The sequence below is a fragment of the Camelus dromedarius genome, chromosome 36, assembly GCF_036321535.1.
Source record: "Camelus dromedarius isolate mCamDro1 chromosome 36, mCamDro1.pat, whole genome shotgun sequence".
In the NCBI taxonomy this organism is placed as follows: domain Eukaryota; kingdom Metazoa; phylum Chordata; class Mammalia; order Artiodactyla; family Camelidae; genus Camelus; species Camelus dromedarius.
In genome coordinates, this window is record NC_087471.1 from 11,142,206 (window position 1) to 11,165,099 (window position 22,894).

The following is a 22,894-nucleotide window of genomic DNA, read 5'->3' on the forward strand; positions in this document are numbered from 1 at the left end:
TTCTCCTCCCTCCGAGGTCTTTCCTGGGAGGTCAATGCTGCACTCTGCAAGGCAGTCCGGAGCCACTGAGGCCCCCTGCCCATCTGCTTATGGGCTGCACCTGAGTCATTTCTCCTTGCATTCCTTTTGGCAGTTGGCCGAGACTTCCTCTGTATGCGATGGGGCCAGTGACAAGGACACGCAGCCCAGCCCTGCTACTGACTAGTGTTCGACCTTGACAGGTAACCTCTAGGTCTGGCTTCCCAGGAGAGGGATGGACCAGCCCTTAACTGAAGTTCCTGTGGCCCCGAAATTGCTGCCCGATGGAGGGGGGCATTTTAGAGCTCCGCTTGGGGACACCAGGGGCTGGCATGTGAGGCAGAGCTCCAGGCAGTGATCTCGCCAGCGTGGAGGGTCACACTGAGTTGTTCTGCTTCTTCTCTTTTATGGTTTGGTCCAAACAAGCCCCTAGAGGGGCTGGGGATGCCTCACGAGACCAGTGGGAGAGGAGGTGAAAATTTCTCCTTTGTCTATGTTGCCTTCACCTTCGTAGGTTACAGAATTGTTAAATTATTCCATCTTAAAGGTGGGATGGAGCTGGGAGGAGTGGTCCTGAGGCCTGTGGAAGGGGACCCAGAGGAGCAGATCTGCCTCCATTCAGAACTGTTCGCAGTGGCTTCCTGCCTCTCGGCTGGCTTATCACGAACCCCGGGGTGGGGGGTGGGGGGGACGGACTGGTGACCTTTGACCTTCCATAACACCCTTGTTATTTTTGAGTAGGTTAAAAAAAAATGAAAACAACCATTCTTCTATGTAAGATCAGAAAAGACTTCAAATAGGCTGAGCGGTGGCCAAACCTGTGAAACACAGCTACCATCCAGAAGGATGAGTAACAGATAACTCTAGCAACTAAGACTAACAAAGAGATTCAGAAACAGAAATAAAACCTCCCAGGATTTGTGCTGGGCTTGGGGAATACATGTTTTCTGAGGGTGAAGTCTGCTGAAAACATTTTTGCCTCTTCCCTTTAGGAATGGCTTTCAGATGGAGATAGATAGATATATATATATATATATATACACACATACATACACACAATTCCAGAAGCTTGGCCTCATTCCTTATATGGTCATAACTTATGCTTCACCCCAGATGCTAAAACCCAGCTTGATTCAGCCTCCCTGCTCACCAGACTTGGTTGTTTTCCCAAATCAAATGTATCCTTGGAGGAGGTCAAGTTGCTCCCAATCAAGATCCTCAAAAGCATGCAGTTCCCGGATGGTGGGGCAGTGGAGGAAGGATGGGGAGGTGGGCTAGCAGGGATGGTCTCATTAGAGCAAATGTCTGGCCGAAGAGGGTGACTGCAGCGGCCAGTGTGCGTGTGTCCAGGCTCAGAAATCCCTCACGTCCACTTTGAGGCTCACCTCTTGCTATGACAAAAGTTTTGAAGCACAAGTCAAACCATTTTAAGTCGGAGAGCATTAATCCTTAATATTTGACTTTTGGAGAGTATCTTTAAACCTAGGTTCTGTTTTAATCATCGTTTACATTGCTTCCTTCCAGGAAAGCCCCCCTCATGCACCTACAGGGGGTCCGTAGTGGCAGACGTAGCTGTGAAAATAAGTTGGTAGTCACTGAACGCTCACCAAATGGAGCTGGGCTGGGGGTTCTTTGATGCCACCCCACTCCGAGCCCCCAGAACTTGACATATTGACCTGGTTCCTGCTGCATGAAAAACAGCCATTTGGAAAGTGGCTTTTGGAGTGGAGATGGTTAGTTTTCTTTCAGCTTTTTAAATCATTTTCTGACATTGGAAATTACTCTTCAAACTGCATCCTTGCCTTGCTTGAAGCTAGAACACAAACTGCCTTCATCCCTTAAGAACACAAATAACGTGCCTTCCCGTTACCAAGGACCAGCCTCAAAGCCTCCAGGCTTAGCTGGGCGGGGGAGTCCGTCCTCCCGAGGGCTCCCTGTCCCGGACCTGTGTTCTCCCACAGCCTCCCGGGGGAGCACTGCTGCTCTCTGCCACCCTGACTCCCGTGTGACTTTTTATGTCCCCTCCGGGAGCTGTGGCAGGGACATTGGCAAAAAGATTTCAGTAACAAGAACTAAATAATCCAAGCAAAGATGACATTAAAAAGCACCTAGTTCCCCAAAGTCCAGTTTTCTTTTGGTCAGGGCGTGGCTAGCTCATTCTTCCGGCTGACGCCTGGGAGATTATGGGTTTAGTTTTACAGAGAGAGGCGACCCCACAGCTGTGCTGAGTTGACAGGAAGAGCTGGATTAGAAAAAACCTGTGAGGCAGCCAGTGGTGGCAGTTCCTACCGGGGGAGATCTTCAGCCTGACCCAGTGAGGGGCTTCTCCTCTTGAGCAAAGGGTGATGTGTGAGACCCCTGCCCCCACCAACCCCCCCACATTCCATTCCCTCCCGGCTCTGCAGTGATGTCTTCTGTCCCCCAGCTGTGGTGGCCCTGCTTCACCTGAGAAACTAACATGTGAGCCCCGCCCCCCCCCTCCCGGTTTATCAGGTTTTTAATCAGATGCACTTAAGAGTTCAAATCACTGGGCAGTTGCAGGTTCCCAATCAGTGGCTCTCTGATTGCAAGGAGTTAATTCAGATGAAGCGCAGTACTAGGAAGGGATACCGCCGACCCCTCTTACAACGAAGACAGTGTGCTCTCTCGAGCTGCCTCTTCTTGAAGACGGAGTTACTCAGATGAAATGGGTTGTAATTAGAGATGTAAAACATTTAGATTTATCACTCCTCCTCTGTCCTTCTCCTTTAGAACTCATGAAAATAAAAAACTGAAAATATCCATTATTTCTAGGGTTCTTGATTATTTGAGACTTTTGGGCTGGGCTGGGGACAAATGTGGTTAAGACTGAAATAACAGAATCCTAAATAGCTACCCCCGCAACCAGGACTCTGTTAAACAAAGTAATGAGTGATGCCATCTAATGTGCTTTTTGATGTAAAGTCATTGCAGTGTTATTCAAAGACTCCCCCAGGCTTTGCTGTAGGGGTGGGCGTTGGAAACACTTTCAGGAAGGCATCCTGTCCCCTTGCCCCTACCACATCCTTGCAGATTTCCTTAATGTGGCTTCCAGCCTTATCACAGCCAAAGTTCCCCTTTATACCACCCCACCCCTGCCATAGTGCTCATGTTTTAAAATTGTCATGTTTACGTAATGATTTGGGCTTTTCTTCATTATCTATAGATTGAAAACATAACCACATATACATTGCACTTCAATTTTAAAGAGAACAAAAAGCATAACTGCTAATCTCTGCTAACAAGTACCACCAGATAGTTGATAACACTAAGCCAACTGAATTCCTGTCAAATGCCAAGACACTCGGTTTTGGTTGTTCTGCAATCTTGGTGCGGCTACTAGACAGTTACCTTGGGGCTTTTTGACTATTTAAGAGTCTCTTGCTCTACCAACTGAGCTAGCTGGGCAATCCTTTCTGACTATTTAAAAATGGCCCACGGGGTGCTATTGGCTGCATCTCTGGGTTCCAGGGGCTCTAGGAGGGGACACTCACACACCCACATCTACCTGAGCTTCTGCTTCCTTGAAAAGTGAGGTAGGAGCCCCAAAACAGGATTCTGAGGTCTCAGAATTCTACTCCAGGCTTGGCCACAGCAAACCTTGCCGTTTGGCTGTAAAGTCAAGCAGTCAAAGGGTCCCAGGGCAATTGTCAAGACCCCTGGAGCTGTTCTGGGTCCCCCAGGAGGTTCTGGGTCCCCCAGGAGGTCCTGTGCCTAGAATCTAGCTGTTTGCACAAGGACAGGGCTGAAGAATTCCTGGTAGCCCCTTCCTTAGAGAAGGGTATGAGTCTGGGGTCTGTGGGACACAAGCTGCTAAGGACTGAGGGTGGCATCGGTGAGCTTCCTTCCCAGTAGCTGGCTGGAGCCAATGGAATGGGAAGAACCCCGCTATGGAAAAGGATGCCTGGATTGGGAGACCATGCCTGACTCACTCACAGATCATGAGGGGCCTCGGATATCATCTGGTCCAAACCCTCTTGTCCTACCATCGTTGAGGGTACTTGCCCAAGATCACAGAGCTGGAGAGAGAAAGAGGGGCACCTACTGAGCACCTACCCTCACTGGGGCGCGGAGGTCGGCAAAAATGTCCGGTCCCTGCAGTGAACGCGCTCACCATGTGGGGGCGCCGGTGTTCTCCCTTGTGGCCTCCAGAATGGAACCGCCCGATTGTCAAGCATTTAATCTGAAATCAGCCCAGAAATTCTGCTTTAAAAAAGTATCTACCATGTCCTGAGCACTCCTGCACGTCAGACGCGCGCTTTAGATACTCACTTAAAACATTCCTATATCCTCATTATGCACATCAAGAAGATACAGCCCATGGGTTTTAAATAACTCGCTGAAGACTGCAGAAACCAGTACAGGCAGAACCAGGATTTAACCATGTCTATTTGACTCCAGAATCTGGGCTTTTACCCTCCATCCCTGCCTCTCCTAAAGCGTGGAAACCTAAAAGCTGGAAACCCTACCCAGCCTGGGTCTAGATCCCACTCCAAGATGAAGACTTTAAACGTCTTTCTAGAAGTTGGGGGAGAATCCTTGGTTCCAAATTCTCCAATTTAGACATGATTGAAAGACGGGCCTAGAACCACTGCAGAATAGGGCTTACTGTCCACAGTCACAGGTCCAAAACGGGGCACCTGGAATAGACCCAGGAGCCTCCCTCTCAGCCCTCCACGCTCCCCTGGTGCCCCAGGGACACATGAACCCCCCCCCCCCCAGTGTGGTCTAGGACCCCGAGCTCTTTCACTGGCAATTTGATTCCTCACCCGACCTCACTGCTTTTCTCCTTCACTCCCTTTCTTGCTGTCCTTGGGGCAGCTGCATTTTAATCGATGTTCACGTGCATTATAACTTTAACCCTGTTGGAGAAGTCAAAGGGCACAAAGGTAGAAGGAGGAATTGGCTCCATGGCCCTTAGAAAACTGGGCGCTGACCCCCGTCATGCTGAGGCCAGGCTCCTGTGGGCTCTGGGGCCGCCCCCAGTCCAGGGGGCAGCTGAAAATAACTAAAACGTATAACGTATGGAGATACTGCTACAGGCCAGTCCCAGCGCTAAATGAGTTATATGAATCATCTCAGTAAACCCCACCATGGCGCTGTGAGGTACACATTTTCCAGACGAGGAAACTGAGGTCCAGAAAGGTTAAATTACTTGCTCAGGCTCTGCCCGTGGAGGGATGGGATTTGGACCGAGGAGGTCTGACACAGGAATAGTGTTCTTCGCTGCTGTTCTGTAGAGCTGCTCTTCCGGGAGTCTGCCCTTTTGCAGGCAGACTCCCCAGCTTTATGGCCTTAGAATGGTGACAGCATACATCTGCACCACACTTTACAGTTGATGAGTTTCGTATTTAATATCCAGGTTAATCATTCATTCAGTGAATATTTATTAAGTGCCCACCAACTGCCAAGCTCTATGCGCCAAGTCCTTGCTGCTCCACCTGTGTCCCTGGACCAGCAGCAGCATCACTTGGGAGCTTGTTGGAAAGGCAAAATCTTTGGCCCTGCTACACATCTGAGTCAGAATCTGCATTTAAACAAGATTCCCAGGTGACTCGTATGCACATGAGGGTTGGAGAATTCTTGCTTAATACTATTTCCATAATACCACCAGGAAATGGATATCCCACTTCATACCTGAACAGATTCAGAGATATTGTGACTTGCTTGCTTTGCCACAGCTAATAATGAGGCAGTATATGTAAAAAGCTGGGAACAGTGCGTGTGCTCAACGAACCATAGCTATTACTGTAAATGACAGAAGTAAGCTTGTGAACCATGTGGTTTCTCAATAAACCTTTGGCCTCAGGAGAGCTTCTTAGGCACCAGGCACTCATTCCAAGAGGTGAGGCAAAGGCTGTGGCTCTGGCTTCCTTCCCAGCTCAGCCAGAGTCTATAGAATGGGGAGTTAAGGGCTCCAGAAGCTACTGTTGGGTTGTGGCTGGTCCTACAGCAGGAGGCGTCCTGTGGTGGGGATGTTCTCCAGAAGAGGCCAGATTTAGAAAGAGGGAGAACAGAAGGCTCTCCGGGGATCCCTCCTGGAAACTCCACGTTCTCAAAGCTCAACCCCTCTGTCTGCAGGGTTCCCCTGTGCTGAGGACCCTCAGTACTGCAGGCCTTCCTCTCCTCTCTCCTGCCCTAGCCCCTCTGTACAGGGCCACCCAGAGTGCTCCCTGTGGGACAGCAGGACACAATCCGGGGAGGGACTGGGCCTATCTCCCTGTGCTGGCCAAGTCCTCCCCAGGGCCCTCTCAGCCAAGGACCATGGTGCCTGCCACCTGGGACAGTTTCTCTAATACCTGCTCCCGCACTCCCCAAAGTTCCCTGCTGACTTCCTGGAAAGTGCTGGCTCCCCATCCTTTCTGGACAATTAACAACAATGGAACCATACTTATTTTAAGATTCTACTATTTTTTTTAATTCTTTGAAATAAAACTTTAATATACAAATATTACTTTGAAAGCGAAATTTGCTTATGATAAAAATTCAAATAATATTTAAATAATGTAAAGTAAAAAAAAAAATCCCACCTTATGAAAACTTCATGAAATTTCTTGAGAATGTTTCCTTTTCACAATTAACCTCCCCAGGATCGGAAGCTCAGCAAAACCAACCAAAAGGCCTGCCTTTGCCTGAACCACCCCAAATTCTCCTATTTTGCAACTTAATTTTCTGTCTTCCTAAGACAATAAACGCTGCCGGGGCGGTCGGCTCCACCCCCCACCTCGCCCCCGCGCCATCTGCTCACTTTCAGGAACCAGGCCAGCCTCCAGCGACCTCCTTTCGGGAGGAGCCCCCTGTCCTCACCCGCCAAGGGCCAAATCCCTCTCCCCGCTCCCTGCGCAAAGCCTCCCGCATATTTAAGGACCCCGGAGCCCCGCACCAGCCCGCAGAGGGCGAGCCCCGCCTCCTACGCTCACCGCGGGGGCGGAGCCTCGAGATGCCCCACCCCCGAAGGAGGAGCCTCGCGTCACGCACCCTCGGCCTCCGGGCAGATCCCCGCTCCCCTCGCTCCCGCCGGAGACGCACGTTCCGCGCCCACCCCCGGGGGCGGAGCCCGCGCGGACGCCTGGCGCCGGGTCCCCCACGCCCCGAGCGGAGGCCGCGTGCAGGCCCCCGGGGCCCTGCGGCCGGAGGGTCGGCGGGCCTGGAGCCGGTGAGTCCAGCCACGAGCCACTCCCGCGGGTCGCGCGACCTGCGCAGGTGGGGAGGGCGTCCTCGGCGGTGGCGGGCCCCGCCCCCCCGTCGGAAATGCAGGGCTTTCCCAGGCTGTTCCCTCATCACTTTGTTATCGGCCTGAAAACTCAGTTACCGAGCATTTTAGAAGCGTCCCTTACGGAAGCCCGCACCCTGGGTCGAATTTTTCTTTTTGGCTGTTTACCACTTTCTGGCATTTCCCCCCGGGAGGCTCCTCCCGTGACCGTCAGTCACACCTGTTCTCCCTACACCCCTCTCTTCCCTACACCCCTCTCCCCCCCAAACCCCACCCCGAGGGGGCTTTGGGAAAAACAGCCATCTTAAGAGTCTCTCCAGGGAATGAATGAGTGATCTGCCGAGAAAAGAGGGCACCGGCGACGCCCCTCCTCCTGCTTTCACTATGGTACGCTAAGCAGCCCCCCCATCCCCCGCCGGCCTCGCGCAGTTAACCGCTGGAGGGAGGGTTCAAGGGCAGGTCCCCATCGAACCTGTGTCCCTTCTGGTTCTGATCTTTTAAGGCCGTGGAGAGGGAGCTCACTGCCCAGTTCTCCATCTCCATAAAAAAATACTAAAAGAAACATACTTAAGTATCGAAAGATTTTTAAGGATCAGGTGCATTTCAGAGGGGCACTTTGACAGAAACTTCCTCCGTTGGAGAGGACGAGGATGCAGAGCTGGCTGAGGTTCAGCTCGGCTGCGGGGTGGCTAGCACCCGCAGTTTTATCAGGATAGCCCCTCGAGGAAAAGGTCTGATTAGGGGAAATGGTACACATTTTAGTGAGTCTAAAGCACTGTCAAATTAAAAATACGTATTCTGGAATGTGCTGCTTAATTAAACGATGAGAAAGCATGGATTGTAAGACTCACCCCCATTTCAGAGATTTTTTAAATGTTTTTTAGAATTGCTGAAATGCAGTAGCAACCACTATGGCAGGACTGCTTAGTTCTTTGGGTTTTTATGATAACTTGCAGTCTTGTGCAGGTGAGGAGACAGGTGGATAAGTAATGTGCCCTGGATAAGGATGAGGGGGCTGCCTTCTGTGTCGGAGAAGCTGGGGTGCAGACCACTCAGACTCAACATGTGAATGTCTCACACACAAGCTCCCAGTGAACTTGGGTGATCTGGGGCAGGGAGAGGTAGGGGTCATAGAGAGCCTTCCATCAGGGTTTAAATGCAAGCCCAGCTGCTTCTCAGTTACCAGGGATAGCTGTCTGTAGTTAAGCTGGATGTGGCCTCTCCCTGCTCTGACCTCACATGACCGTGTGTCTGCACTCATCATGGTTCTGAGTTCTGATTGTTATCACACACACAGCGCTCCTACTAGTGGGGTGGCCTTGGGGGGAGGGGGCTGGATCCGTATCTGTGTCTGTGTCCTTACAGCCTTCTCCCCTGAGACCATCTCTGTGCTGTAAAGGGGGAGATAAAGCAGCAGCAGTGGGCTGGAATAATTGGTCTTGGGGGACAGAGGGAGAAGACAGAGAAACCTGGCAATGAGTTAGGGCCACAGTCCAGGCAAAAGGTGACCAGGGCCAGCTCCTGTTCAAGTGCCACAGGGTGGAAGGGGAGGGCACCCATGGTAGGACGTGAGGTGCACTGTTGGTATCTGATAAGCATGCGCAGCAGGAAGAAAGGTGAGGCGGGCTGGGAGGGGAACCAGCCCTGGGAAGCTAGCCCACACTCGGCCGCCGCTGGGCCTTCTCTTTGATCCGACCCCCTCCCCAGCCACGTTCCCTTTTTGTCCATATATTCTCTCTCTTTTTTTTTTAATTTTTAATTTGAAGTATAGTTGATTTACAATGCCATGTTAATTTCTCGTGTACAGCATAGTGACTCAGTTATGCATATGTATATTCTTTTCAGATTCTTTTCCATTATAAGTTATTACAAGAAATTGAATATAGTTCCCTGTGCTCTACAGTAGAATTTTATCTATTTTATATATAGTAGTTTGTATCTGTTAATTAAACTCCTAATTTATCCCTCCCTCACCTTCCTCTTTGGTAACCGTAAGTTTCTTTTCTATGTCTTTGAGTCTATTTCTAGTTTGTAAATACGTTATTTGTATCTTATTTTTTAGATTCCACATATAAATGATATTATATGATATTTGTTTTTCTCTGTCTGACTTACTTCACTTAATATGATCATTTCTAGGTTCATCCATGTTACTGCAAATGGCACTATTTCATTCTTTTTATGGCTTAGTAATATTCCATCATGTAGCTATACCACATCTTCTTTATCCAGTCATCTGTTGATGGACATTTAGGTTACTTCCATGTCTTGACTACTGTAAATAGTGCTGCTGTGAACATTGAGGTGCATGTATCTTTTTTAATTAGCGTTTCCTCCAGATATATGCCCAGGAATGGGATTGTTGGATCATATGGTAAGTCTATGTTTAGTTTTTTAAGGAACCTCCATACTGTTTTCCATAGTGTCTGTTTTCCATAGTGGCTGTACCAGTTTACATTCCCATCAACAGTGTAGGAGGGTTCCCTTTTCTCCGCACCCTCTTGGCCATATATTCTCTTAAAGTTGGTGGCAAAAAATGGCTGCTTGAAAGCTTGGAGCTTGACAGCCATCAGAAATACTAGAGAGAAACCAGTTAAGTCAGGGGCCTCTTTTCCCCCTTTCTGCCTGCAGAGATGCCGGAGGGGCCATCAGTGAGGAAGTTTCACCATCTGGTCTCCCCCTTTGTGGGGCAGCAAGTGGTCAGGACAGGGGGCAGCAGTCAGAAGCTAAATCCTGCCAGCTTTGAGTCCCTGTGGCTCCAGGACACCCAGGTGAGTTCCTCGTTCTCTTCTGGGGGAGGCTCGTTCTGTACCTCAGCCACCCCCAGCCCTAAACAACCTCTAATCTGTTTTCTGTCTTACCGATTTGCCTTTTGAGGGCATGTCACATACATGGAATCATGCAGGCTGTGTCTTTTTGTGACTGGCTGCTTTCACTGATGTTTTCAGAGTCCATTCATGTCGCAGCATGTGTCAGAACTTCATTCCTTGTGAATTCTGAATTCCTTGAGGGCAGGGGTGGAGATTCACTCCTCTGTGTGCCCCTCTGTGTTCCCCTCTGTGCCTAGCAGACGGCCTGGCACATTGGATAAGCCTAGTTGACAGTTAGACTCAAATACCCACAGTGTCACAGGAATTGAAAACAGACGGTAGAAATTGCCGCTGTTGGAGAGGGTGCAGGGGTCTCCCGACCTAGGCTTTTTGACCTGGTAAATGTTTTGACCCTGAGGGACACTTGACAAATATTTCATCACTGTTACAGCAACATTGGTGAATTTGCATCAAGAAAATGTTTTCTGTGAGCAAATTCTTATTATGCCCACTTAATTCCTTGCTCTGATTTTTATGTCAGCTCAATTAAACCTTTTCTGAGGTATGGCAGCAAACAGCTGTGCTCAGATTTGCAGGTAAGTTATTCTGGAATTATTTAGAAAGATAATGCCTTCTTTTGGGGAGAGGATTTCAAAAGACTGCTACGGTTGGTAATTTTCATACTAATTGACAAATGGGAGATCTTGTCAGAACTGTGATCTTTATGCATGTACCTTTGGTCAAAAAATAGCACAGGCATTTCTATTATTAATGCCAGATGTTTGGGTTGTAACTCTGAAAGACTGCCTGAGTTTGGGGTCATGCAGAACAGGCTTATCCTGGAATCTGGCCATATGCACATTACAGAACGGGGCTGGCAACGTGGAAATAGAATGCACAGAGGTTGGAACGTTCATTTCATACATTGTCTGTTTTCATTTTCTTCTGCTGAAATCATTTTCATCGGGATGGGGTGAAGTATTTTCATCTTTTGGTCACAGTTGCTTTGTTGTATACTTTGGAATCAGGAAGCATGAGGCTCCCAACCTGGTTGGAAGATTGTTTTAGCTGTTTGGATTCCCCGACGTTTCATAGGAATTTTAGGATGGATTTTTCCATTTCTGCAAAAAGTGTTATAGAGGAATGCATCTTAGAGTGATGGTTTGATTCATCAATCAGTTGTTATATCAGTATTCAATTTTATTGATTATAGTTTTTTATTGTGAGGTCTCTTGTGGCTGTTCCTTCTACCAAACCCAATTTCGGGGGTGGTGGAAGGTACCGAATTTTACAGTGTGTTGTCTTTGGCTGCTGTCAGTTTGTGTGTGGCATGCATGTGTGTGTGCCGAATATTTTTAACAAAGGAAAAGTATCATGCATTGAATACAAGAATGATAATTGGTATTTACTTCTTAGCTAATTCATGAAAAAATTGGGAGCATTTCCCCCTAGGTATTCTTGGGTCGCCCCGTATCGAGCATGGATCTATTTCATCTGCTGATCTAATTCTTCTTCTTGCTTCTAATCCTTTTGAAAACCATGTGCTCAGTGCCCCGCCACTGGAGCAAAAAGCAAAAGCCAAGTTGCAAATATACAACTTGGAAAAGCTTCGTGCAGGAGTCAAGAGGGGAGACATTTGCACAAGGATAAAGGTCTGCGTACACCTGTCCAGTCTTCCCCTCTCTGAGTCTACAAGACTCTCCTAGTCCGTTTGGGCTGCTTTAACAGAACACCACAGACCAGGTGCTTATAGACAACAGACATTTGTTTCTCACAGTCTGGAGGCAGGGAGTCCAGGGTCAGGGTACTGGCAGATTCGGTGTCTGGCAAGGGCCCGCTTCCTGGTTCATAGACAGCTGTCTTCCTGCTGTGTCTTCACATGGAGGGAGGGTGAGGGGGCCCTCCGGCGTCTCTTTTATAAGGGCACTAATCCCATTCAAGAGGACTGCACCCTCCTGACCTGATCAACTCCCAGAGGCTGCACCTCCAGATACCATCACTTTGCAGGTAGATTTCAACGTATGAATTTTGGGAGGACACAAGTAAGTCTGTAGCAAAGGCTTAGATCATGTTCGTTTTTTTCTAGGTCCATGGAAAGAAATTATTCCTTAGATTTGATCCAGATGAACAAATTGTGTCCCCTGGCAACAGCCCGCTGCCAGAGCCTCTACAAAAATCAGAGCAGAAGGAAGAGGCCGGGCACCAGCAGAAAGTCTCTGAGCAGTCCTCCCTGTCCCCAGGCGGAGCCGATGCGCTCCCCAGCGGAGACGATGGTCCGCAGCATTTGGGGGAAGACACCCCTGCAGGAGGTGCTGAGAGGTGGCTGCAGGTCAGGTTTGGTTTGTTTGGCAGCGTTTGGGTGAACGAGTTCTCCAGAGCGAAGAAGGCAAACAAGAGGGGCGACTGGAGGGACCCCATTCCGAGGTAAGGCGTGGTTGCACCGGCCATGGGCTGTGCTTGTCTGTGTCTGTGCAGGGTCTGCAGGGTTCACCACGACCCCACGGCGTGGGCATGCTCAGGGGGCACCCAGCCCGCCCTCCCACAGCCACTGCTGGGGAGAGACAAGACGCCTCTCTGTCCACTGTGACAGCGAGTAGACTGTGGTCTGCAGCCATAGGGGTGGAGACCATCCTGGCAGCTTAGACAGCTGGGGGAACTTTCCCAACAAGCATGGCCCTTGAGGGTGGGAGGCCCCTGAACAGTGTTTTATGGCTTGACCAGTGCTCTCTGAATTTAGGGACAGAATCACCCCCGTTTTTAATCTGTTAATGTTGAGGATATCAGTGCATAAAACTCCATCCATGTTCAGGGTTATTTCCTTGGTGTAGATTCCCAGAGTGGTCAGAGAATGAAGGTTCTCATGGTGGCAGTGGGTTGTCTGTGTACTTTCGATCAGTTTGTAGGGGCTGTTGGATATGGTGTGTTAACCTCTGTGCAAATGATATACCAATGCCTCTGTTGTCTGAAGCCTGTCTGTGCCCTTCGATGGTGTTTGCACCTTTTGGCATTCAGGATGTTTCATTTTTATGTAGTCAGTGGTCAGTATTTCTCTTGATAGCTCTTAAGTTTTCTCTTCCTGCTGAAAGATCCCCCTTCTCTTCAAAAGTCAGATCACTTTTCTGTTTTCTAAAGTTTCACAATCATATTTTTTATGGTCAGGGTGATGGTCTTTGTTTATGGTGTGATTCCGGGCCGGCAGGATGCTGTGCACTGTGAAGTAGCTCAGCCTGGCTTCGATGCTGAGATGTTTTGGCTCACATACAGTTGACCCTTGAACAACACAGGTGTGCACTGCTCGGGGCCGCTTATTCAGGGTTGTTTTTTTTTTAGTAGTGATATTATAGTGCTACACGATCTGCTTCAAGGTTGGTTGAGTCCGTGGACGCGGAACCGTGGTTGCGGAGGGCCGACTGTGAGTTGTGTGCGCAGATGTTCAGCTCTGCGGAGGTCGGCGCCCCTGCCCCCCGAGTGATGAGACGTTCAGAGAGGGAGCGGGCCCCAGCGTTGGTGCACTTCCAGGCCTTCGGCTCCCGGTCCTGGGATCCTCCTGTCTTTGAACTTTCCTGCATATTGGTTTTGTCCACAAGGGACTGCTGCCACCCCGGGCCTTCCAACCACGCAAGAAAAGAGGGAGAGAGAAGGTTGTTTCTGGAAGTTCAGATGAGCAAGGAGAGCTTTCTCCGAAACCCGCAGCAAACCTCTCGTGGCCTGAGCCTGGGCTCCAGCTGATCGCTGACTCTGTCACCAGCCAGAGGGTTTGAAATGCTATTCCGCCAACAAGGCTGTTCTCCCGGGGTTTCAGATTTATTGTCACAGAGCGAACACGTGTCATTCATTTATTTTTTGAATCTCTCAGGTTACGTCTCCTTTCATGTTGTGTATTTTGCTTTGGTCCCACCTCCACCCCTTTCTTTTCTTTATTAGGCTTGCCTCGGTTTCATCTACTTTGTTGGTCTTTCAAATAAATAACAGTTTCATGCACTCCATATGAAAGAGTATTTCCTAATGTTTCAGATCTTTGAGTGTTTGGGGGTCATCTTTTTTGTTTTGTTTTGTTTATTTTTTTATTGGATTATGATCAGGGCGGCAGCCTGTAAATTTTCTACTTTTGGCACCAAGATTTGGAGCCACACACGTAGTTGATCTTTGCTTACATTTTGTGGTCGAAAATGAAGATAGAATGTTCGTTAAAAGTAAAACATTCTGAGCAAGAATAAACAAATGGGACCTAATGAAACTTATAAGCTTCTGCACAGCAAAGGAAACCAGAAGTAAAACAAGAAGAAAACCTACGAAATGGGAGAAAATTTTTGCAAGTGAAACCGACAAAGGCTTGATCTCCAGAATATATAAGCAGCTCATACGACTCAATAAGAAAAAAATAAACAACCCAATCCAAAAATGGGCAGAAGACCTAAACAAGCAATTCTCCAAGGAAGACATACAAATGATCAAAAAGCACATGAAAAAATGCTCAATATCACTAATTATCAGAGAAATGCAAATCAAAACTACAATGAGGTATCACCTCACACCAGTCAGAATGGCCGTCATTCAAAAATCCACAAATGACAAATGCTGGAGAGGCTGTGGAGAAAGGGGAACCCTCCTACACTGCTGGTGGGAATGCAGTTTGGTGCAGCCACTATGGAAAACAGTGTGGAGATTCCTCAAAAGACTAGGAATAGACTTACCATATGACCCAGGAATCCCACTCCTGGGCTTGTATCCAGAAGGAAATCTACTTCAGGATGACACCTGCACCCCAATGTTCATAGCAGCACTATTTACAATAGTCAAAACATGGAAACAGCCTAAATGTCCATCAACAGGTGACTGGATAAAGAAGAGGTGGTATATTTATACAATGGAATACTACTCAGCCATAAAAACCGACAACATAATGCCATTTGCAGCAACATGGATGCTCCTGGAGAATGTCATTCTAAGTGAAGTAAGCCAGAAAGAGAAAGAAAAATACCATATGAGATCACTCATATGTGGAATCTAAAAAACAAAAACAAAAACAAACAAACAAAAACAAAGCGTAAATAAAGGACAGAAATAGACTCACAGACAGAGAATACAGACTTGTGGTTACCAGAGGGGTGGAGGGTGGGAAGGGATAGACTGGGATTTCAAAATTGTAGAATAGACTACACTGTATAGCACAGGGAAATATACACAAAATGTTATGATAACTCACAGAGAAAAAAATGTGACAATGAGTGTGTATATGTCCATGAATAACTGAAAAATTGTGCTGAACACTGGAATTTGACACAACATTGTAAAATGATTATAAATCAATAAAAAATGTTAAAAAGAGTAAAACATTCTGAGGAGAAAGGGTAAATTAGGAGTTTAGGATTAACATATACACTCTACTGTATATAAAATAGATAAACAGCAAGGGCCTACTGTACAGCACAGAGAACTGTATTCAAAATCTTGTAGTCACCTATCATGGAAGAAAATGTGAAAATATATATATAAGCTTATACCTGAATCACTTTGCTGTACACCTTAAACTAACACAACTTTGCAAATTAACTGTACTTCGATTTAAAAAATGGTTTAAAAAGGTAAAACATTCTCTAAGTGTTAAGAACAAGTTATTGCTTTGATAACGTGAGTTTTCTCCATACTTGCTTGTTTTTGTTTACTTAATATGCCAAACTCGGGAAAAGGAGCATTGACGTCCCCCAGGGTAGTTGTGGTTTTGTCGTTTCTCCTTGTCTGTCTTTGTTTTTGTTTTGTTTTGTTTTGGTGAGGGGAGGTAATTAGGTTTATTTATTTACTCTTAGAGGAGGTATAGGGGACCGAACCCGGGGCCTCATGCGTGGTAAACATGCGCTCTGCCACTTGAGCTGTACCCTCCCCTTCTCCTTGTCTTTCTAAGCATTTTTGTCTCTGTGTTTTGCTGCCCTGAGTCCCAGGTGTCAGGGCCTGAGTTTCCTAGGTTCTTTGCAGCTTCACCATAATAAACAACCCCGTGCCTTCTCTTTGCCTTTGGTCTTGAATTCTGCGCACCTGGATGCTAACAGTGCTGCTTTGTGTTTGGCGAGTCCACTCCCTGGTCTTTTTTTCCACTTAGTTGTAGGTACGTTTTTCATTTATTTTAGGTATGTTTTTTATAAACAGCGAATAGCAGGCTTTTGTATCTCTGTATATTCAAGCTGAAACTCCCTGTTTTGAAATGGGGTAGCTGTGCTATGTGGATTTTCTGTCATTTGCCATTATCCCTTGTTGCCTTTTCTTCTGTTGGATTTGTCATGTTTCTTTTCTTCTTTTATTTTGTAACCCCTGTTAGTTTGGAAGTACTGCTGTTCATCCCCATTCTGTTGGCAATAACCTTATCTGTAAGTGATACCTGTTTTTTCCCCCTCAGTTAATAGGTATCCATTTTTTAATAACATTAGATTAATAATCATCTCCCTTATTAACACCAGTGTTTTGCGCACTCTCCTTCCCCCTCCCTCCGAGATGAGACCTTTAAAATACGTCTCTGCTTTTCTGTGCTATCCACCCCATCTCCTGCGTTTGCTGAGATAGTTTAGAATTTCAGTTCCAGATCGTGAATTAACTATGTTGTTAATTGTGTATGATTAAATTAATTAATATTAAAAACACACTAAAATGGATGTCTTTTGTTTGGAGAATTCTTTCCTCACACTTGGATTGCAGCTCTCAGGCCACTTGGGTCTCACAATAGGTATCGCGGAGCCTGGTGCTAATCTTTATGTCTGCTTTCCACCTCCTGCATCCTGAGACCCTTGCCGATTTAATTTCCATCGGGAGGCAGTCTTCCTTGAGTAATTACCTCAGATGCCACACATAGGTGTTCTTCTGAGTCTCCGTTGCTCTGAAGTTGTCCCTTTCCTTTCACATAAGCTACCACCCAGGTCAGATACATGAGTCTCGGAGTCCAGCGATAGTCTGTCTTCCCTCCCAGAGTAACCCTTTATTGCTTATCAGGGTTCATAAGGTTTCTCCTCTGTCCCTGGAGTTTGGGAAGCCTGCGGGAGGGTGTGGGGGTGTCTTTCTGGGTAAATCTGGCCTGGGACTGGGAGAGGTGTCTCTTTAGCATCCGTCTCTCTGTCCTCCTTCCTAACAAGCCCTGCTTTTGAGCAGGTAGCCCCACCTCCTGGACCTGAGACTTTCCTGCATGTCCCAGGTTGTCTTCCATGAGCACATCGTGCAATGATCAGGAAGAAGGAGAGATATATAAGTTGTATTTGAATTACTCCATTTAGCCCTGAGATTTTTACGATCCTGGCAGAGCCATCCCTTTTCCTTCCTGGGACCTTAGCTTCCCCAGGTTTGTCCTGACCGTGGAGTGGGCGCTCTGCACACTGGGGACCTGACGATGCTGTCATAACCGTGTGTGGCTGACGGCGCCGCCGTAACTGTGCTCACGCGTGTCCTCTCCTCTCTCTCCTCCCAGGCTGGTCCTGCACTTCGGCGGTGGCGGCTTCCTGGCCTTCTATAACTGCCAGATGTCTTGGAGCTCTTCCCCGGTGGTCAGTCCCACCTCTGACATCTTGTCGGAAGAGTTCCATCGGGGACAAGCACTGGAGGCTCTGGGCCGGGATCAGCCTGTCTGCTATACGCTGTTGGACCAGAGATACTTCTCAGGCTTAGGTAGGACTGAGGGCTGGGGGAGCCCCGCCCACTGGCTTAGTGGACAAGTCACTGGTCCAGGAGGCACAGAACTGACCCAGCGTGGTGTCTGCACTGCTGGGCGATCACCTGATCTCTTCACCTTCACTTCCCTCATTTTTAACCAAGGGAGTTAGATGAGGCAGTTTCTGACTTCTCTCCTACCCTAGGTGTATTATAGGTTGTAGTCGGCCTGCGGTCACACCGCAGCGTGACCTCCTAAAGGGCTGGGGTCACATCCCCTCCATCCTCCAAGCCTCCCCTGCCTGGCACGATGCCGGCCCCCGGAGGTGCTTGATGAGCATCTGCTCGGAGCCGAAAGTGCGCGGTTTGCGAGGAGAGCCATGCCTTGCTCCCGGGCCGCCCGGGCGGACGCTGCTGCCTGCGGGTCAGAGCCCGGCCCCCGGGTCCGCGCCGGCTCTCACCGGGCACGGGCTCAGCGGCCCGGCGTCCTCTGCGCAAGTGTCCCGAGCGGTGGGCCTGGCAGTGCTCCGAGGTGGGGACAAGAGCCGAGTGCTCCGCGCACCGGGGCGGCTCGTTAGCGGGGCTCCGAGAGGGTGACGTTCCTGACGCCCAGGGCGGGGGCGCGGGCGGCCGGGGGAGCGGTGACGACCGCGTCGCCCCCATGTCCAGGGGGCGCATTGGCTTCACAGCTCAGCTCACGGGCGCTCAGCAGACGGCGGCCTTGCACGTGGTGGGACCATCCAGTCCCTGCACCCAGGGGGCAGAGGCTCCCAGAAGCAGTCTTTGGGGTCTGTAAGCTAACGCTCTGCTAACCCGCTCTTCTTACTAACGATAATCGTAACAGCCACCGTTTTTCAAGTGACCCCGACGTGCCAGGCCTGTGGTTTCATCCTTAGTGCTGTTCCTTGGGATGGTTACTTGCTCGTTTTCCCTTCATTCAGAAGAAGAAAGGAGAGCCAAGGACATGTTAAGAGTACAGCTGAGCATAATAAGTGACATTCAGGTAGTCGCCAGTGAACTTTGGAGAGAAATTTTGTGTGATCATGAAGTCTTGGAACCAGCAGTCTTTTTACCCAGCCCTCCGCCCCTGGTGTGCTGAGTGCCTGCCCTCCACCAAGCCCACTTCTCTCCTTGAGGACATTATTAACCACCCAGCACGCACGGACTCTGGTCGCTGTGACCTGGAGAGGCTGTGATAAACGCCTGGCAGAGGTTAGAGAAAGTACACGGTGGGAACATTTGGAAGAGACGTGCTGAATCTGGAAGGAGGGGTCAAGTTTGGCTTCACAGCGAATAAGGGAGGAATAGAAAAATAACACAGCAGTACTTCCAGAACGCCTGCTGCGTGTGAAGCGTTCTGCTTGACATTTTATAATAATAATAACATCAGTTGGTGTTTATTGAGTACTCTCTCTACACCAGCACCGTGCTCAGCGTGTGTGTGTGTGTGTGTGTGTGTGTGTGTGTGAGAGAGAGAGAGAGAGAGAGAGGAGAAAGAATTCTCATGTACTGCCCACGAGACCCAGGTACGTCACCCCCCATCTTACAGGCCAGGGCACAGAAGCCTAAAGAAGGCAAGGACTCCCCGGTCAGGTAGCTGGGGTCTGGTTGGGCTGGGGTCCAGTTGGGCCGGGGTCCAGGCAGTCAGGTCTGGGCCACATGTGAGTTTTGTCTAATTTCATCTTCGCAACAACCCCAGAGGTAAGTGTGAGCACACGTGCTTTGCGGACAGGAAGGCAGACTCAGGGAGCCCCGGGGACACGCTGGGTCCTCCTGCGATGCTTCCTGCTGCCACCCGACGCCTTCAGTCTGTTCTGTCACCTTGGGGACCAGGTCTCCTGATGGACGTGTCCCTTGCCCCTTCCCTGCTGTCTTCCAGGGAACATCATTAAGAACGAGGTCCTGTACAGAGCTGGGATCCACCCTCTCTCTCCTGGTTCCCGCCTGGATCCTCCGCGCCTCGAGGCCCTCGTGGATCATGTGTTGGCCTTCAGTGCAGCCTGGCTTCAGGGCAAATTCCAGGGCACACAGCAGCACACGCAGGTCTACCAGAAGCAGCAGTGCCCCGCCGGGCACCAGGTCATGAAGGAGGCGCTGGGGCCCCCTGGGGGCCTCCAGAGGCTCACCTGGTGGTGCCCCCAGTGCCAGCCCAGGTTGTCCCCGGACGAGCCAGGCGCTCAGGCCCCTTCTTCACAGGACCTTGCCCTCAAGGGACCGTGATGCCGGAGTGCCGAGAAAGGGGACGTAGATGTTGGGGCTGCGTGCCGGAGTTGGAGGGGGTGGCTCAGGGACGCTGTACTGTTGATGTTCATCTCACAGGAGTTAAATCTGAGGCAGCTGCCATAGTTTGATTTTGTTCTAGTTCTGGTTAATTATTCCTAGCTAATTCTACCATTGTGGAAGGTGAGACAGATCACAGTGGCAGTTAAGGGAAAGACCGCTCGGAACGACAGTGGGGCCACAAAAATGTGGGCCTGTGGAAGGTAGCTGTGCCCAGCTTGGAAACGTCGGCTGGTGTTAAGGCCCTCCCCATGAGGACCGGGAAGAGGGCGTTGTCCTTCTGTTCCCCAAGGGGGCTCCAGGGGTGAGGAGGGGGTGACATGAGAGGAGGTCCTCCTGCCTGGACCCTTCCCCGTGGGATGGAGACACCAGGAGAAGGAGGCGGGAGGTGGGGGGACCAGGGACCTGGCCCCCTGCCTGGTGTTCCCAGTGCGCTTTGGGAAAAAGCTGCCTGTTTTCCTGTCACGGTGATGTATCTGTGACTTTGATGTGCAGGAATCAAGGGCTGTAGAGATGCCCCCTCAGGTTAACTAAACGTAGAAGAAACCGGGACACGAAATAAAGCTCTTTGTTACTTTGTGTTGTCGTCTTTATTTGGCAGTCAAGGTTCTTACACTACAAGTCACTCTTTGCGACGGTGCCATGGGGACTCGTTGGGTTGGCCTGACGGATCCACGTAAAAGGTGCGGGGCAGGGACAAGGGTGAACACGCACCTGCTCTCCTGCCCCAGGTGCGGGCACAGGCGGGAAGGCTGCTGAAGCAGGGGAGGGTTTCACTTCCGTTGCCCCAGCCTCTGGCACGTGGAAGGTAGCGAGTTGTGTGAGTGAAGTTGAGGACAGTGGCTTTCCTGTGCCCTTGTCTGTCATCAGTCACTGAGAGTTATCGACAGTGGGGAAAGCCACCTATGCCAGGCATTAGCTGGGGGCAAAGGTAGTACCCAGACGGACCGTTTAATTCAGCGTCGTCAGGGACTGGAGGGGTGGGCTGGGCAGGGCATCACAGCCTGCGTGTAGGTGGGCACCCATTTCAACAGGTAGAAAAGAAAACGGAAAATGGTGTTGCAGTTGCTGAGAAAAGAAGCAGTGGGACTAGAAACAGCAGTGAGCGTGGAAGGGAGGAGAGATGGGTGGTTGTCATGGTGACAGGCTCTGGATGTGGACACTGGGGAGAGGGAGCAGGGCTGAGGGTGGCTCAGGCCTGGCACCAGGAGCTGGAGGAAGGCATCCTCAACTGAGACAGAAATTCAGGGGAGCTGAGATGGTCAGACCCAGCGCCTTGGGCTCTCGGTGCTTACACCTAAGTTGGGGGACAACACAGCCAGGAAGCAGGCCTGGCTCCCCACAAGTGCAGGCTTGGAGGCGTGGACATGGGGACTTTCCTCAGAGCTGATGGTCAGTGTGAGAAGGTTAACAAGGGTGGTCATGCAGCCTGAGAAGGATGGCGATCAGGGGATCCTTGGAGAAGGTCTTGTTCAAGCGGCAAGGGAAGGCAGAAGCCACCAGGAGATCAGATGTAACGGGAGGAAAAAGAAATTCGAGGGAAGCCAGTGGTCCGTACGAATGAGAGGAAGTCTTTGAGTTTGGCAGCAGGTGGAATCTGAGGTCATGATGACCTTCAAGAGCCATGTGTGCAGAGTGGCAGCCAGTCTGCAGGGGCTGAGGGCTGGATGGGAGCCGGGGGAGAGGGTGGCCCTTCAGGAAGGCTGGCCTTGAAGGGAATTAAGAAAGGCGGTCAGGGAGGAGTTCCTGATGACAGACATATGATGTGAGGATTTGTGTGGGATCGGGGGAGGGGAAAATCAGGAGGGAGGGAGACGCTAGTGCCAGTGCTTAGAGATGTTGGGCTCGTACAGGAAAGAAAAGCGACCCAGAGACAGTCAGCTGGGGGTGAGGCCTTCGCAGGTGCGGAGTAGGCGTCGGAGGTTTGTAACAGCTGTGAGGGGTAAACTTAGAGCCCCTTAGGGTTGAAGGGAAGGCTCTGGGGCCACACTGACCATCCGGAGTAGTTGCTTCCTTTCAGACTTCGTCCAGCGATCTCCAGAAACAGGGTCAAAGACAAGGAAGAGGGATGCTGGACTAACCCACAGCTGAAGGTCGTCAGGGTCAGAGCGGTTAGAGGACCAAGAAGGTGAAGGAGAATCCTTATTTTATTATTTAAAATTTTAAAAGTTATTTAAAAAAATAGATCAAAAATTCAAGCCATACAAAAGCTCATAGAGCAAAACATGGAAGAATAATCCTCTTGCCTCCTCTGTCCTCTCAGGGGCAGACTTACAGTTTCTCCGATGTCAGCGACTTCAGAAGTCTGTAGAATGGGGAAGACAGTGGCGCCTGGCAGGCCAGGTGTCAAGGGTGATGCTGGCGCCCTCAGATCTACATCAGAACGGCGGGGACTGACTGGGTTCCGCGTGGAAGAAATGGGGAGGCGGAAACCCGGACGGCTGAGAGAAAGCACAGCTACCTTCCCCACCCCGCTCCAAGATACAGTTAACTCATCCTCGCAGGAGGCTCTCAGCAGAAGGTCTCAAGTTAGCTCTGCAGGGATGAAGGGAAGAGATAGCAGAGGTGGACCGAATGAGAGACGGGAGGTGATGGTGGCTCAGAACCTGCAGGGCTGGGGAGCGGAGCCGTGGGAATTAGTCCCTTTGTCCCTCTGCCTGCAGGACGTAAGGAGAGGCTGCCTGCCAGACTGCAGGTGAGGGATGGGAGACAGGGCCGGTGAGTCCAGCTTTCTCTCCAGAGAAAGATTTCTTTATCTCATGAGCTGGAGTTTCAGGATAACTGACATTGGGAAAAACTTGGAATTAATGTTAGCTGCCGAGTGGCCTCAGCCATTCAATGAATAGTTTTTAAATACCTCCTTGGAATACAATGACAAACAAGATAAGAAAACTCCAATACTGGAAGAGGTCGGCTGGTCACAACAGTG

The 22,894-nt window shown here is 49.8% G+C and overlaps 1 protein-coding gene across 3 annotated transcripts; it reads left to right on the top strand.

Moving 5' to 3' along the window:
• The first annotated feature begins 11 nt into the window (after positions 1 to 11).
• NEIL2 (nei like DNA glycosylase 2) lies at positions 12 to 20,544 on the top strand. Of its 3 annotated transcripts, none has more exons than XM_010995168.3 (5): positions 12 to 221; positions 9,881 to 10,020; positions 12,146 to 12,483; positions 17,507 to 17,703; positions 19,565 to 20,544. In XM_010995168.3, exons 2-5 carry the CDS (start codon positions 9,883 to 9,885, stop codon positions 19,903 to 19,905), a joined length of 1,014 nt encoding a protein of 337 aa, XP_010993470.3. In that variant the 5' UTR covers positions 12 to 221; positions 9,881 to 9,882; the 3' UTR covers positions 19,906 to 20,544. The 3 variants fall into 3 exon arrangements, with proteins under 3 accessions (XP_010993470.3, XP_031297974.2, XP_010993472.3); XM_031442114.2 differs by lacking the exon at positions 12 to 221 and adding an exon at positions 7,028 to 7,192; XM_010995170.3 differs by lacking the exon at positions 12 to 221 and adding an exon at positions 7,273 to 7,636.
• Positions 20,545 to 22,894: the final 2,350 nt, after the last annotated feature.

What these genes read in the sequence shown, in the direction of transcription:
- NEIL2 (XM_010995168.3), top strand. Translation starts at nt 9,883, where the DNA reads ATGCCGGAGGGGCCATCAGTGAGGAAGTTTCACCATCTGGTCTCCCCC. An exon ending in TGTGGCTCCAGGACACCCAG is followed by an intron (nt 10,021 to 12,145) that starts GTGAGTTCCTCG and finishes GTTTTTTTCTAG; the next exon opens with GTCCATGGAAAGAAATTATT. An exon ending in TGGAGGGACCCCATTCCGAG is followed by an intron (nt 12,484 to 17,506) that starts GTAAGGCGTGGT and finishes CTCTCCTCCCAG; the next exon opens with GCTGGTCCTGCACTTCGGCG.